This window comes from Salvelinus namaycush, chromosome 33 (assembly GCF_016432855.1).
Source record: "Salvelinus namaycush isolate Seneca chromosome 33, SaNama_1.0, whole genome shotgun sequence".
Taxonomy (NCBI): Eukaryota; Metazoa; Chordata; class Actinopteri; order Salmoniformes; family Salmonidae; genus Salvelinus; species Salvelinus namaycush.
In genome coordinates this window covers 35,082,871-35,095,480 of record NC_052339.1, presented here as the reverse complement: position 1 = coordinate 35,095,480, position 12,610 = coordinate 35,082,871, and the positions used below count along the sequence as shown (strand labels likewise).

Below are 12,610 nucleotides of genomic sequence, written 5' to 3'. Positions count from 1 at the left end.
GTCAGCATCATAATGAGGCTTAATAACCTCTCTGAAATGTATCTCTTATCAATAATAATGAATTAATAATGATTAATCATTAACACGTTACTTTGACATATGGATTGGCTGGTATCTCTATGGCATTCATATACACAGTTAGTTACCCACATGTTTATGACCTAATAATTAACACGTTACTTTCACATATGCCACATATTTTCCCATACATAGTTAGCCATATGTTTAACGGCATATGAGAATCAGACGGTTATCCCCTTTAGAGGAGTAATACACATGATGTTCAACAGTCATCTATCAGAGAAACACATCTTATCTCTAGCTCCACCTATTTAGGTAAAAGCAGGAACTAAATTCGTTGTTGATGAACACAAAAAATACTATAAACTACGTATCGATACACGGTGAACTACTCATTGAAAAGACAAACGAAACAGTTCAAATATCTTCATAGTTAACAAACAATTCATTAACCAATAATAAGTTAAGGTTATAAAACACTTTATTCATGTGTGAACCGTGTGGCGTTGGGGGAAGGTGGATTAGTCTATTGTGATTCAGACAGGGTGAGGCGAACACACACAAGCACGCACGCACGCACGCACGCACGCACGCACGCACGCACGCACGCACGCACGCACACACACACCACACACACACACACACACACACACACACCTCAAGGTCAGAGTCCGGCGGTGGTGAAGGGTTGTTGTTCCTTCTCCCTCGGCCACGTGACTTTCCATCCGAGGCACGCCGCAATCGATCCGATTCTGAATCTTTAATGGGCGTTGAAGGACTGTGGATGGTACTGTACTCGACTGGAAGGAACGGGAGGAAGGGAGAACGAGAAGAAGAAGAAGTGATTGTTTAAGATAAAGAGAAGGAAACGGGAAAAGATATCGACGTATTTTCAGTACCTTCAGGACTGAGGAGAGTGGAGGGAGCAGAGGACAGCTCCATTTTGTCTTGTAAAAGTGTGTCTGTGTGTCTGTGTGTTAAATATCGAGAACTGCATACAGTACAAGCTACTTTGTGTCGTAAGGTTTTCCAGAGGGTCAGACAGAGAGAATAACGTCAGTATATCATCTCTGCTGCAACCCGGTTGGTTAAAACTCTTCTAGTTTTCACTTGATGATGATGATGATGTCATCAGACCTTTATTCCCAGAAGAAGCATTAATGTGATTTATATTATATATTTATAATATTATATATTATTCTCTCTCTAAGAACTGGAGTTACATTTTATACGATAATACTATTTTATAGAGGGTTACAGAGGGTCATTTAGAAAGGGAGGGGTAACAACAATTTAAAAAATGATCACAAAAAATATTTCTACAATAACACCAGTTTCTATATTTTCAACAGAATTCAGGGAGGGTTTTGATTATCGTTGATTATCATAAATTCTAAACAATTTATTACAATAATATAGTTTATTTTATTAAAAAAACAGTAATGGTTACCATAATGAGTGGCCCTGGCATCATAGCCACCCCCTCCAGAGCCGTCTGATCCTGGGGACGGAGGGTGGGTGGCCTGGGGGGCCTGGGGCCTACCTGCTGGGGGGTCCGTGAGGGCCTGGCTGGTCAGGGGGGGCTCCTGGAGGGTGTAGGTGGCTGTGGTGGAGGGGGTGGTGGGACTGGTGTTGTTGCTGGTCATATAGGGGGAGGTGTAGGGAGAACTGTTGTAATACTGGGCGTACTGGCCCTGGCCGAACGCTGGGTAGCTCGGGTAGTCCTGGAGGGGGAGAGGGGAGGATGGGGGTGGAAAGAGAGAGGTAATGATGTAGAGAGAGAGAGAGAGAGAGAGAGAGAGAGAGAGAGAGAGAGAGAGAGAGAGAGAGAGAGAGAGAGAGAGAGAGAGAGTGAGAGAGCAAGAGAGAGAGTGAGAGGGATGTAGAGAGAGAGAGAGAGAGAGAGAGAGAGAGAGAGAGAGAGAGAGAGAGAGAGAGAGAGAGAGAGAGAGAGAGAGAGAGAGAGAGTGAGAGAGCAAGAGAGAGAGTGAGAGGGATGTAGAGAGAGAGAGAGAGAGAGAGAGAGAGAGAGAGAGAGAGAGAGAGAGAGAGAGAGAGAGAGAGAGAGAGAGAGAGTGAGAGGGATGGGGAGAGAGAGTGAGAGGGAGAGAGAGAGAGAGAGAGAGAGAGAGAGAGCAAGAGAGAGAGAGAGAGAGAGAGAGAGAGCAAGAGAGCGAGAGAGAGATAGAGCAAGAGAGAGAGAGAGAGAGAGACCGGAAAGGTAGACAGAGAGAAAGAAAGAGAAAGAGATGAAAGGTAGAACACGTGGAAAGGTACAGAGAGAGAGAGAGAGAGACGGTAAGTAACGTGAGATATGCCCCCTTGTTATTTTACAGTGCAGATTCCAAAAAACATAAATGCAAACATATGTCTCTTGTGTCCTACATCTGAACAGCGATCTGTCTTGGTATTTTTTGGGAAGCGTCCTATTGCCTACATGGGTGCACTGGTCAAAAGTAGTGTACTAATGTAAATAGTGTACAGGGTACCATTTGGGATGCTCATCCTCTGGCATGACCCATAGAAGAACGGGATAATCCCTGTGTCCACCACTTCAGACGTTATGATTGATTCCCGTGTGATTCTTGTGAAGTGTAACTGGACTGTATCGTACATGTTCCCTTTGTAGTACACTACTACCCTACGGGTTATGGTCAAAAGTAGTGCACTACATAGGGAACAGGTCGCCGTTTGGGACGCATCCCAAGGTTCCCAGGATTTTAGCAAGAGTACAGCATATCAATATAAACCAATGACACTAAACATGCCTATCATGGTATTAGGAGGCTAGAATACAGTAGAATATGTTAGTACCTGTCTAGAATACAGTAGAATATGTTAGTACCTGTCTAGAATACAGTAGAATATGTTAGTACCTGTCTAGAATACAGTAGAATATGTTAGTACCTGTCTAGAATACAGTAGAATATGTTAGTACCTGTCTAGATTACAGTATAATATGTTAGTACCTGTCTAGAATACAGTAGAATATGTTAGTACCTGTCTAGAATACAGTAGAATATGTTAGTACCTGTCTAGATTACAGTATAATATGTTAGTACCTGTCTAGAATACAGTAGAATATGTTAGTACCTGTCTAGAATACAGTAGAATATGTTAGTACCTGTCTAGAATACAGTAGAATATGTTAGTACCTGTCTAGAATACAGTAGAATATGTTAGTACCTGTTGTGTACTATTGAAGCCAGTTGAGTTTGTGAGGGAGTTGCTTCCTGCGTACAGTCCTGACGTGGTTGTGAACGTGCCACCTGGAGAGGACAGGGAAACACATGGTTATCACTTAGGAGTTATACATATGACTTACAAACTCAATGATTGTCTATGATATATGATAGTGTATGATATATGATAGTGTATGATATATGATAGTGTATGATATATGATAGTGTATGATATATGATAGTGTATGATTTATGATAGTGTATGATATATGATAGTGTATGATATATGATAGTGTATGATATATGATAGTGTATGATATATGATAGTGTATGATTTATGATAGTGTATGATATATGATAGTGTATGATACATGATAGTGTATGATATATGCTAATGTATGATATATGATAGTGTATGATATATGATAGTGTATGATATATGCTAATGTATGATATATGCTATTGTATGATACATGATAGTGTATGATATATGATAGTGTATGATACATGATAGTGTATGATATATGCTAATGTATGATATATGATAGTGTATGATATATGATAGTGTATGATATATGCTAATGTATGATATATGATAGTGTATGATATATGCTAATGTATGATATATGATAGTGTATGCTATTGTATGATAATGGTGTGTGATATAGTGTATGATAGTGCATGATATTTGATAGTGTATAAAATACGATAATGTATGATAGTGTCTGATACTATTCGACATATGATAGTGTATGATATATGATAATGTATGATATATGAAAGTGCATGGTGTGCGATAGTGTATAAAATATGATAATGTATGATAATGTATGACATATTATATAGTGTGTGATATAGTGTATGATATATGATAGTGTACCCCTCCAAATATCAAGGCACAATAGAACACGGAAGAGCAATAATATTAGTTACTTTGAGCAAGAGAACAAAACCAAGAGAGAACAAGTGAACAAAAGATGTTGGTGGAACAATGATTTCAGGTAGCCAACGGTGAGGGCCTAGGGGAAAGAGAGAGAGACAGAGAGAGACACAGAGAGAGAGAGAGAGAGAGAGAGAGAGAGAGAGAGAGAGAGAGAGAGAGAGAGAGAGAGAGAGAGAGAGAGAGAGAGAGAGAGAGAGAGAGAGAGAGAGAGAGAGAGAGAGAGCGAGAGAGCAAACTTAAGGAAAGCTTTGACTATGTACAGACTCAGTAAGCAAAGCCTTGCTTTTGAGAAGGCCGCCGTAGGCAGACTTGGCTCTCAAGAGAAGACAGGCTACGTGCACACTGCCATCAAAATGAGGTGGAAACTGAGCTGCACTTCCTAACCTCCTGCCAAATGTATGACCATATTAGAGACTCATATTTCCCTCAGATTACACAGATCCACAAAGAATTCAAAAACAAATCCGATTCTGATAAACTCCCATATCTACTGGGTGAAATACCACAGTGTGACATCACAGCAGCAAGATTTGTGACCTGTTGCCACAAGAAAAGGGCAACTAGCGAAGAACAAACACCATTGTAAATTAATCTATATTTATGACTATTTAATTTACCTTTTGCACTATGTGCACATCATTACAACAATTTTATATAGACATCATGTCTTTATTCTTTTACAACTACTGTGAGTGTAATATTTACTGTTTATTTTTTGTTGTTTATTTCACTTTTGTTTATTATCTACTTCACTTGCTTTGGCAATGTAAACATAAGGTGTTTCCCATGACAATAAAGCCCTTAAATTGTATTAGAAATTGAGAGAGAGAGAGGGAGGGAGGGAGGGAGAAAGAGGCTCAAAACCAAACAGTAGCCTTATCTTCGTCCTCTTCCTTCCTTATCACTGATTGGATCTGGCTTGATGAATGACAGGGGGAGGGGGGGGGGCAGGACGTCTCAGGCCCTCACAATTGGCTGAACACTGAGCCTGTTGTGTGTTAGGGCAACTGAAGGGTGGAGGAGTGGGGGAGGGAGAGAGAGGGGGAGAGGGAGGGGGGCTACAGAAAGTAGGGGAGGGAGAGAGGAAGGAAAAGAGATGGCAAATATTTCCCTCAGATTACATAGAACCAATAAGAATTTGAAAACAAACCCAAATTTGATAAACTCCCATATCTACTGGGTGAAATACCACAGTGTGCCATCACAGCAGCAAGATTTGTGACCTGTTGCCACAAGAAAAGGGCAACCAGTGAAGAACACCATTGTAAGTACAATATTTAAGTTTATTTATTTTCCCTTTTGTACTTTAACTATTTGCACATAATATGACATTTGAAATGTCTTTATTCTTTTGGAACTTCTGTGAGTGTAATGCTAACTGTTAATTTGTAATTGTTTATTTCATTTTTTGTTTATTATCTAGTTAACTTGCTTTGGCAATGTAAACATATGTTTCCCACGGCATTAAAATCCCCTTAAACTGAACATTGCATTGAGAGAAAGGGGGTGTCTGACATCCTGCTAATGAATATGTAGAATATGTCTTCTCTTCACTGCTTTGAAAGAACCACCTCTAGGGCTAATTCAATCATTCAAAGAAGAGCTGATAGGATCTAATGGCTTAATAATATACATGACATGAGTTATAGGGCTTGCTGTCTTCCTGCCCTGGGAGAGAGGGATGAAGAGAGGACAGGAGACGAGGCCACAGGGCATGACTCCTCTCTACACTCTCCCTCCCTCCCTCCTTCCTTCCCTCCCTCACTACACCTGTACTCTCATGTCAACAGCAGGAGTAGCTGCACCCTGGAGATCAGAGAAGTACGTTCCAATGGGCACCCTATTCCCTACACAGTGCACTACTTTTAACCGGAGCCCTGGTCAATAGTGTACTAAATAGGGAATAGGGTGCAATTCGGGACTGGACCAGACTCAGCAGAGATCCAGTTGAAGTCGGAAGTTTACATACACTTTAGCCAAATACATTTAAACTCAGTTTTTCACAATTCCTGACAATTAATCAGAGTAAAAATTCCCCTGTTTTAGGTCAGTTAGGATCACCACTTTATTTTAAGAATGTGAAATGTCAGAATAATAGTTATTTATTAGTTATATTAGTTATATTAGTTATATTATTTAATTATTTATTTCAGCTTTTATTTTTTTCCATCACATTCCCAGTGGGTCAGAAGTTTACATACACTCAATTAGTATTTGGTAGCATTGCCTTTAAATTGTTTAACTTGGGTCAAACGTTTCGGGTAGCCTTCCACAAGCTTCCAACAATAAGTTTGGTGAATTTTGGCCAATTCCTCCTGACAGAGCTGGTGTAACTGAGTCAGGTTTGTAGGCCTCCTTTCTCGCACATGCTTTTTCTGCCCACACATTTTCTATAGGATTGAGGTCAGGGCTTTGTGAAGGCCACTCCAATACCCTGACTAAGTTGTCTTTAAGCCAATTTTGCCATAACTTTGGTAGTATGCTTGGGGTCATTGTCCATTTGGAAGACCCATTTGCGACCAAGTTTTAACTTCCTGACTGATGTCTTGAGATGTTGCTTCAATATATCCACATCATTTTACTCCCTCATGATGCCATCTATTTTGTGAAATGCACCAGTCCCTCCTGCAGTAAAGCACCCCCACAACATGATGCTGCCACCCCCGTGCTTCATGGTTGGGATGGTGTTCTTCGGGTTGCTAGCCTCCCTTTTTTTCCTCCAAACACAACGATGGTCATTGTGGCCAAACAGTTCTATTTTTGTTTCATCAGACCGGAGGACATTTCTCCAAAAAGTACGATCTTTGTCCCCATGTGCAGTTGCAAACTGTAGTCTTGCTTTTTTATGGTGGTTTTGGAGCAGTGGCTACTTCCTTGCTGAGCGGCCTTTCAGGTTATGTCGATATAGGACTTGTTTTACTGTGGCTATAGATACTTTTGCTACTGTTTCCTCCAGCATCTTCACAAGGTCCTTTGCTGTTGTTCTGGGATTGGTTTGCACTTCTCGCACCAAAGTACGTTCATCTCTAGGAGACAGAACGCGTCTCCTTCCTGAGCGGTATGACGGCTGCGTGGTCCCATGGTGTTTATACTTGCGTACTATTGTTTGTACAGATGAACGTGGTACCTTCAGGCGTTTGGAAATTGCTCCCAAGGATAAACCAGACTTGTGGAGGTCTACAATCTTTTTCTGAGGTCTTGGCTGATTTCTTTTGATTATCCCATGATGTCAAGCAAAGAGGCACTGAGTTTGAAGGTAGGCCTTGAAATACATCCACAGGTACACCTCCAATTGACTCAAATGATGTCAATTAGCCTATCAGAAGCTTCTAAAGCCATGACATCCTTTTCTGGAATTGTATAAGCTGTTTAAAGGCACAGTCAACTTAGTGTATGTAAACTTCTGACCCACTGGAATTGTGATAGAGTGAATTATAAGTGAAATAATCTGTCTGTAAACAATTGTTGGAAAAATGACTTGTGTCATGCACAAAGTAGATGTCCTAACCGATTTGCCAAAATTATAGTTTGTTAACAAGAAATTTGTGGAGTGGTTCAAAAACGAGTTTTAATGACTCCAACCTAAGTGTATGTAAACTTCCGACATCAACTGTATATACAGTACCAGTCAAAAGTTTAGACACACCTACTTATTCAAGGGTTTTTCTTTATTTTGACTATTTTCTACATTGTAGAATAATAGTGAAGACATTCAAAACTATGAAATAACACATATGGAATCATGTAACCAAAAAAGTGTTAAACATATCTAAATATATTTTATTTTTTGAGATTCTTCAAAGTAGCCACCCCTTGCCTTGATGACAGCTTTGCACACTCTTGGCATTCTCTCAACCAGCTTCATGAGGTAGTCATTTCAATCAACAGGTGTGCCTTGTTAAAAGTTAATTTGTGGAATTTGTTTCCTTCTTAATGCATTTGAGCTAATCAGTTGTGTTCTGACAAGGTAGGTGTGATATACAGAAATTAGCCCTATTTGGTAAAAGACCAAGTCCATATTATGGCAAGAACAGCTCAAATAAGGAAAGAGTCCATCATTACTTTAAGACATGAATGTCAGTGAATCTGGAAAATTTCAAGAACTCTGAAAGTGTCTTCAAGTGCAGTAGCAAAAACCATCAAAAGATATGATGAAACTAACTCTCATGAGGACCGCCACATGAAAGGAAGACCCAGAGATACCTCTGCTGCAGAGGATAACTTCATTAGAGTTAACTGCACCTCAGATTGCAATCCAAATAAATGCTTCACAGAGTTCAAGTAACAGACACATCTCAACATCAACTGTTCAGAGGAGACTGAGTGAATCAGGCCTTCATGGTTGAATTGCTGCAAAGAAACCACTACCAAAGGACACCAATAAGAAGAAGAGACTTGTTTGGGTCAAGAAACACGAGCAATGGACATTAGACCGGTGAAAATCTGTCCTTTGGTCTGATGATTCCAAATTACAGATTTTTGTTTCCAACCGCTGTCTTTGTGAGACGCAGACAGGTGAACGGATGATTTTCCGCATGTGTGGTTCCCACCGTGAAGCATGGAGGAGGAGGATGTGATGGTTTGGGGGTGCTTTGCTGGTGACACTGTCAGTGATTTATTTTGAATTCAAGGCACACATAACCAGCATGGCTACAACAGCATTCTGCAGTGAAACGCCATCCCATCTGGTTTCTGCTTAGTGAGATTATTATTTGTTTTTCAACAGGACAATGACCCAACACACCTCCAGGCTGTGTAAGAGCTATTTCACCAAGAAGGAGAGTGATGGAGTGCTGCATCAGATGACCTGGCCTCCACAATCACCTGAGTTGGAGCGCAGAGGGAAGCAGCCAACAAGTGCTCAGCATATGTGGGAACTCCAAGACTGTTGGAAAAGCAATCCAGGTGAAGCTGGTTGAGAGAATGCCAAGAGTGTGCAAAGCTGTCATCAAGGCAACGGGTGTCTTTAACACAGTTTTGGTTACTACATGATTCCATGTGTGTTATTTCATAGTTTTGATGTCTTCACTATTATTCTACAATGTAGAAAATAGTCAAAATAAAGAAAGATCCTTGAATGAGTAGGTGTGTCCAAACTTTTGACTGGTACTGTACATACACTGAGTGTACAAAACATTAAGGACACCTTCCTAATACTGAGTTGCAACCGACCTTTTGACCTCAGAACAGCCTAAATTCTCAACTCTACAAGGTGTTGAAAGTGTTCCACAGGGATTCTAGCCCATGTTGACTCCAATGCTTCCCACCATTCTTGATACACATGGGAAACTGTTGAGCGTGAAAAACCCAGAAGCGTTGAAGTTCTTGTCACAAACCGGTATGCTGGGACCTACTACCATTCCCCCTGCTTGCCCCACTAGAGAGGACGCAGGCTGGGGGGTAGGTAGGGTGCCTTCTGAACCCCTGCTTGCCCCACTAGAGAGGGACCAGGCTGGGGGCCTGGTGGGGGTGCCTTCTGAACCCCTGCTTGCCCCACTAGAGAGGGACCAAGCTGGGGGGTAGGTAGGGTGCCTTCTGAACCCCTGCTTGCCCCACTAGAGAGGGACCAGGCTGGGGGGCTGGTGGGGGTGCCTTCTGAACCCCTGCTTGCCCCACTAGAGAGGGACCAAGCTGGGGGGTAGGTAGGGTGCCTTCTGAACCCCTGCTTGCCCCACTAGAGAGGGACCAGGCTGGGGGCCTGGTGGGGGTGCCTTCCGAACCCCTGCTTGCCCCACTAGAGAGGGACCAAGCTGGGGGGTAGGTAGGGTGCCTTCTGAACCCCTGCTTGCCCCACTAGAGAGGACCCAGGCGGGGGGGCTGGTAGGGCAGGTTGTGGGGTTGCCTTCTAAACCCCTGCTTGCCCCACTAGAGAGGGCCCAGGCTAGGGGGCTGGTAAGGTGGGTGCCTTCTAAACCCCTGCTTGCCCCACTAGAGAGGGCCCAGGCTGGGGGGTTGGTAGGGCGGGTGCCTTCTAAACCCCTGCTTGCCCCACTAGAGAGGACCCAGGCTGGGGGGCTGGTAGGGCAGGTTGTGGGGTTGCCTTCTGAACACCTGCTTGCCCCACTAGAGAGGGCCCAGGCTGGGGGCTGCCTTCTGAACCCCTGCTTGCCCCACTAGAGAGGGCCCAGGCTGGGGGGTAGGTAGGGTGCCTTCTGAACCCCTGCTTGCCCCACTAGAGAGGGCCCAGGCTGGGGGGTAGGTAGGGTGCCTTCTGAACCCCTGCTTGCCCCACTAGAGAGGGCCCAAGCTGGGGGGTAGGTAGGGTGCCTTCTGAACCCCTGCTTGCCCCACTAGAGAGGGCCCAGGCTGGGGGGTAGGTAGGGTGCCTTCTGAACCCCTGCTTGCCCCACTAGAGAGGGACCAGGCTGGGGGGTAGGTAGGGTGCCTTCTGAACCCCTGCTTGCCCCACTAGAGAGGGCCCAGGCTGGGGGGTAGGTAGGGTGCCTTCTGAACCCCTGCTTGCCCCACTAGAGAGGGCCCAGGCTGGGGGGTAGGTAGGGTGCCTTCTGAACTCCTGCTTGCCCCACTAGAGAGGGCCCAGGCTGGGGGGTAGGTAAAGCAGGTTGTGGGGGGTGCCTTCTGAACCCCTGCTTGCCCCACTAGAGAGGGCCCAGGCAGGGGGGCTGGTGGGGGTGCCTGCGGTTCCCCGGGGGGCATGTTTTCTCTCCCTCCCCCGGTCCTGCTCCAGTTAGCTCACTCACTCAAACCCAGACACCATCCCTCTTTCTTTCCCTCCCTCCCCCTCTCTCTCCTGCATTCTGGACCCTACAATTGAAGTCCATTTGCTCTGGTTGATCAGTCCCCTAGCCAAGGGCCATGTCTATCATCAGTGCACAATATTTGTGGCAGAAGTTCATATGCCCCACTTGGGAATAGCCTATCAAGTCCAGATGGGCTTCCTTTAAAAGGCAGAGTAGAATAGACTGCAGACTTGCAGCTCACTTGATAATAGCTAACACACACACACACACACACACACACACACACACACACACACACACACACACACACACACACACACACACACACACACACACACACACACACACACACACACACACACACACACACGGTGGGACAGAACGACAGAACGCATGGACACAATTATTCACCTAATTAACATCTGTTCAGTGACAGGATCGAGAGACTCTCTCTCTCTCTGTGTGTGTGTGTACCATGTGGCACCCTGTCCCCTTACATAGTGCACTACTTTAGACAAGAGCCCTGTTGGTAGCTCTATAAGTAGTGCGTTAAGGAGGCAGCCTCGGTCTACTCCAGCACCTTGATAGCAAACTAGGTAATCATCATAAAATAGAACACACATTTTAAATTAATTAATCATGTAGTTGCTGTACTTCTCACCATTTCACTTTAGATATATATATATATCTAAATTGTGAAATACATTCGGATGATTCCTCAGAAAATAGATGTCAAAACTATTTATAAACTTGATAAAGTTTATGTTAAAAAAGCCAGTCAGAGTCATGCAGATCCCCTCTCCTGTCTGGCACAATGACTTTAGCACCACACAAAGCCCCTGTGGCATCAGACGTAAAGAGTAAAAACATGAATCTAATCATATTCCCCTTGACAGCTGGCCACAGCCTGGCACTAGCGAGGGACACAGAAAAGACACACACACACACACACACACACACACACACACACACACACACACACACACACACACACACACACACACACACACACACACACACACACACACGCACGCACGCACGCACGCACACACACACACACACACACGGAAGGCATAGACAATCAACAAGGCCTTGTTGGGTCCTGGTCTGGTGAGAGCTGGGGGCTAATGACGGTGCTACTTTGGGGCTCTACTAGGAGCTCTACTAGTAGCTCCACTAGGGGCTCCACTAGGGGCTCTACTAGGGGCTCTACCATCTATATTATGGGCTCTACTAGGGGCTCTACTAGGGGCTCTACTAGGGGCTCCACTAGGGGCTCTACCATCTATATTATGGGCTCTACTAGGGGCTCTACTAGGGGCTCTACCATCTATATTATGGGCTCTACTAGGGGCTCCACTAGGGGCTCTACTAGGGGCTCTACCATCTATATTATGGGCTCTACTAGGGGCTCTACTAGGGGCTCTACTAGGGGCTCCACTAGGGGCTCTACTAGGGGCTCTACCATCTATATTATGGGCTCTACTAGGGGCTCTACTAGGGGCTCTACTAGGGGCTCTACCATCTCTATTAGGGGCTCTATTATGGGCTCTACTAGTAGCTCCACTAGGGGCTCCACTAGGGCCTCTACTAGGGGCTCTACCATCTCTATTATGGGCTCTACTAGGGGCTCTACTAGGGACTCTACTAGTGGCTCTACTAGGGGCTATTCTAGGGGCTCTACCATCTATATTATGGGCTCTACTAGGGGCTCTACTAGGGGCTCTACCATCTCTATTATGGGCTCTACTAGGGGCTCTACT

At 44.2% G+C, this 12,610-nt stretch overlaps 1 protein-coding gene across 1 annotated transcript in view; it reads right to left on the bottom strand.

Annotated features, from left to right (window-relative positions):
* The window catches only part of LOC120027924 (eyes absent homolog 1-like), a 63,746-nt gene that overhangs the window by 29,964 nt on the left and 21,172 nt on the right, over nucleotides 1-12,610 (bottom strand). The window contains exons 7-9 of the mRNA XM_038973017.1: nucleotides 3,208-3,290; nucleotides 1,565-1,745; nucleotides 679-821 (exon numbers count right to left, since the gene is read on the bottom strand). Of these exons, the coding sequence (XP_038828945.1) occupies nucleotides 679-821; nucleotides 1,565-1,745; nucleotides 3,208-3,290 (407 nt within the window). The remainder of the gene's footprint in view (nucleotides 1-678; nucleotides 822-1,564; nucleotides 1,746-3,207; nucleotides 3,291-12,610) is intronic.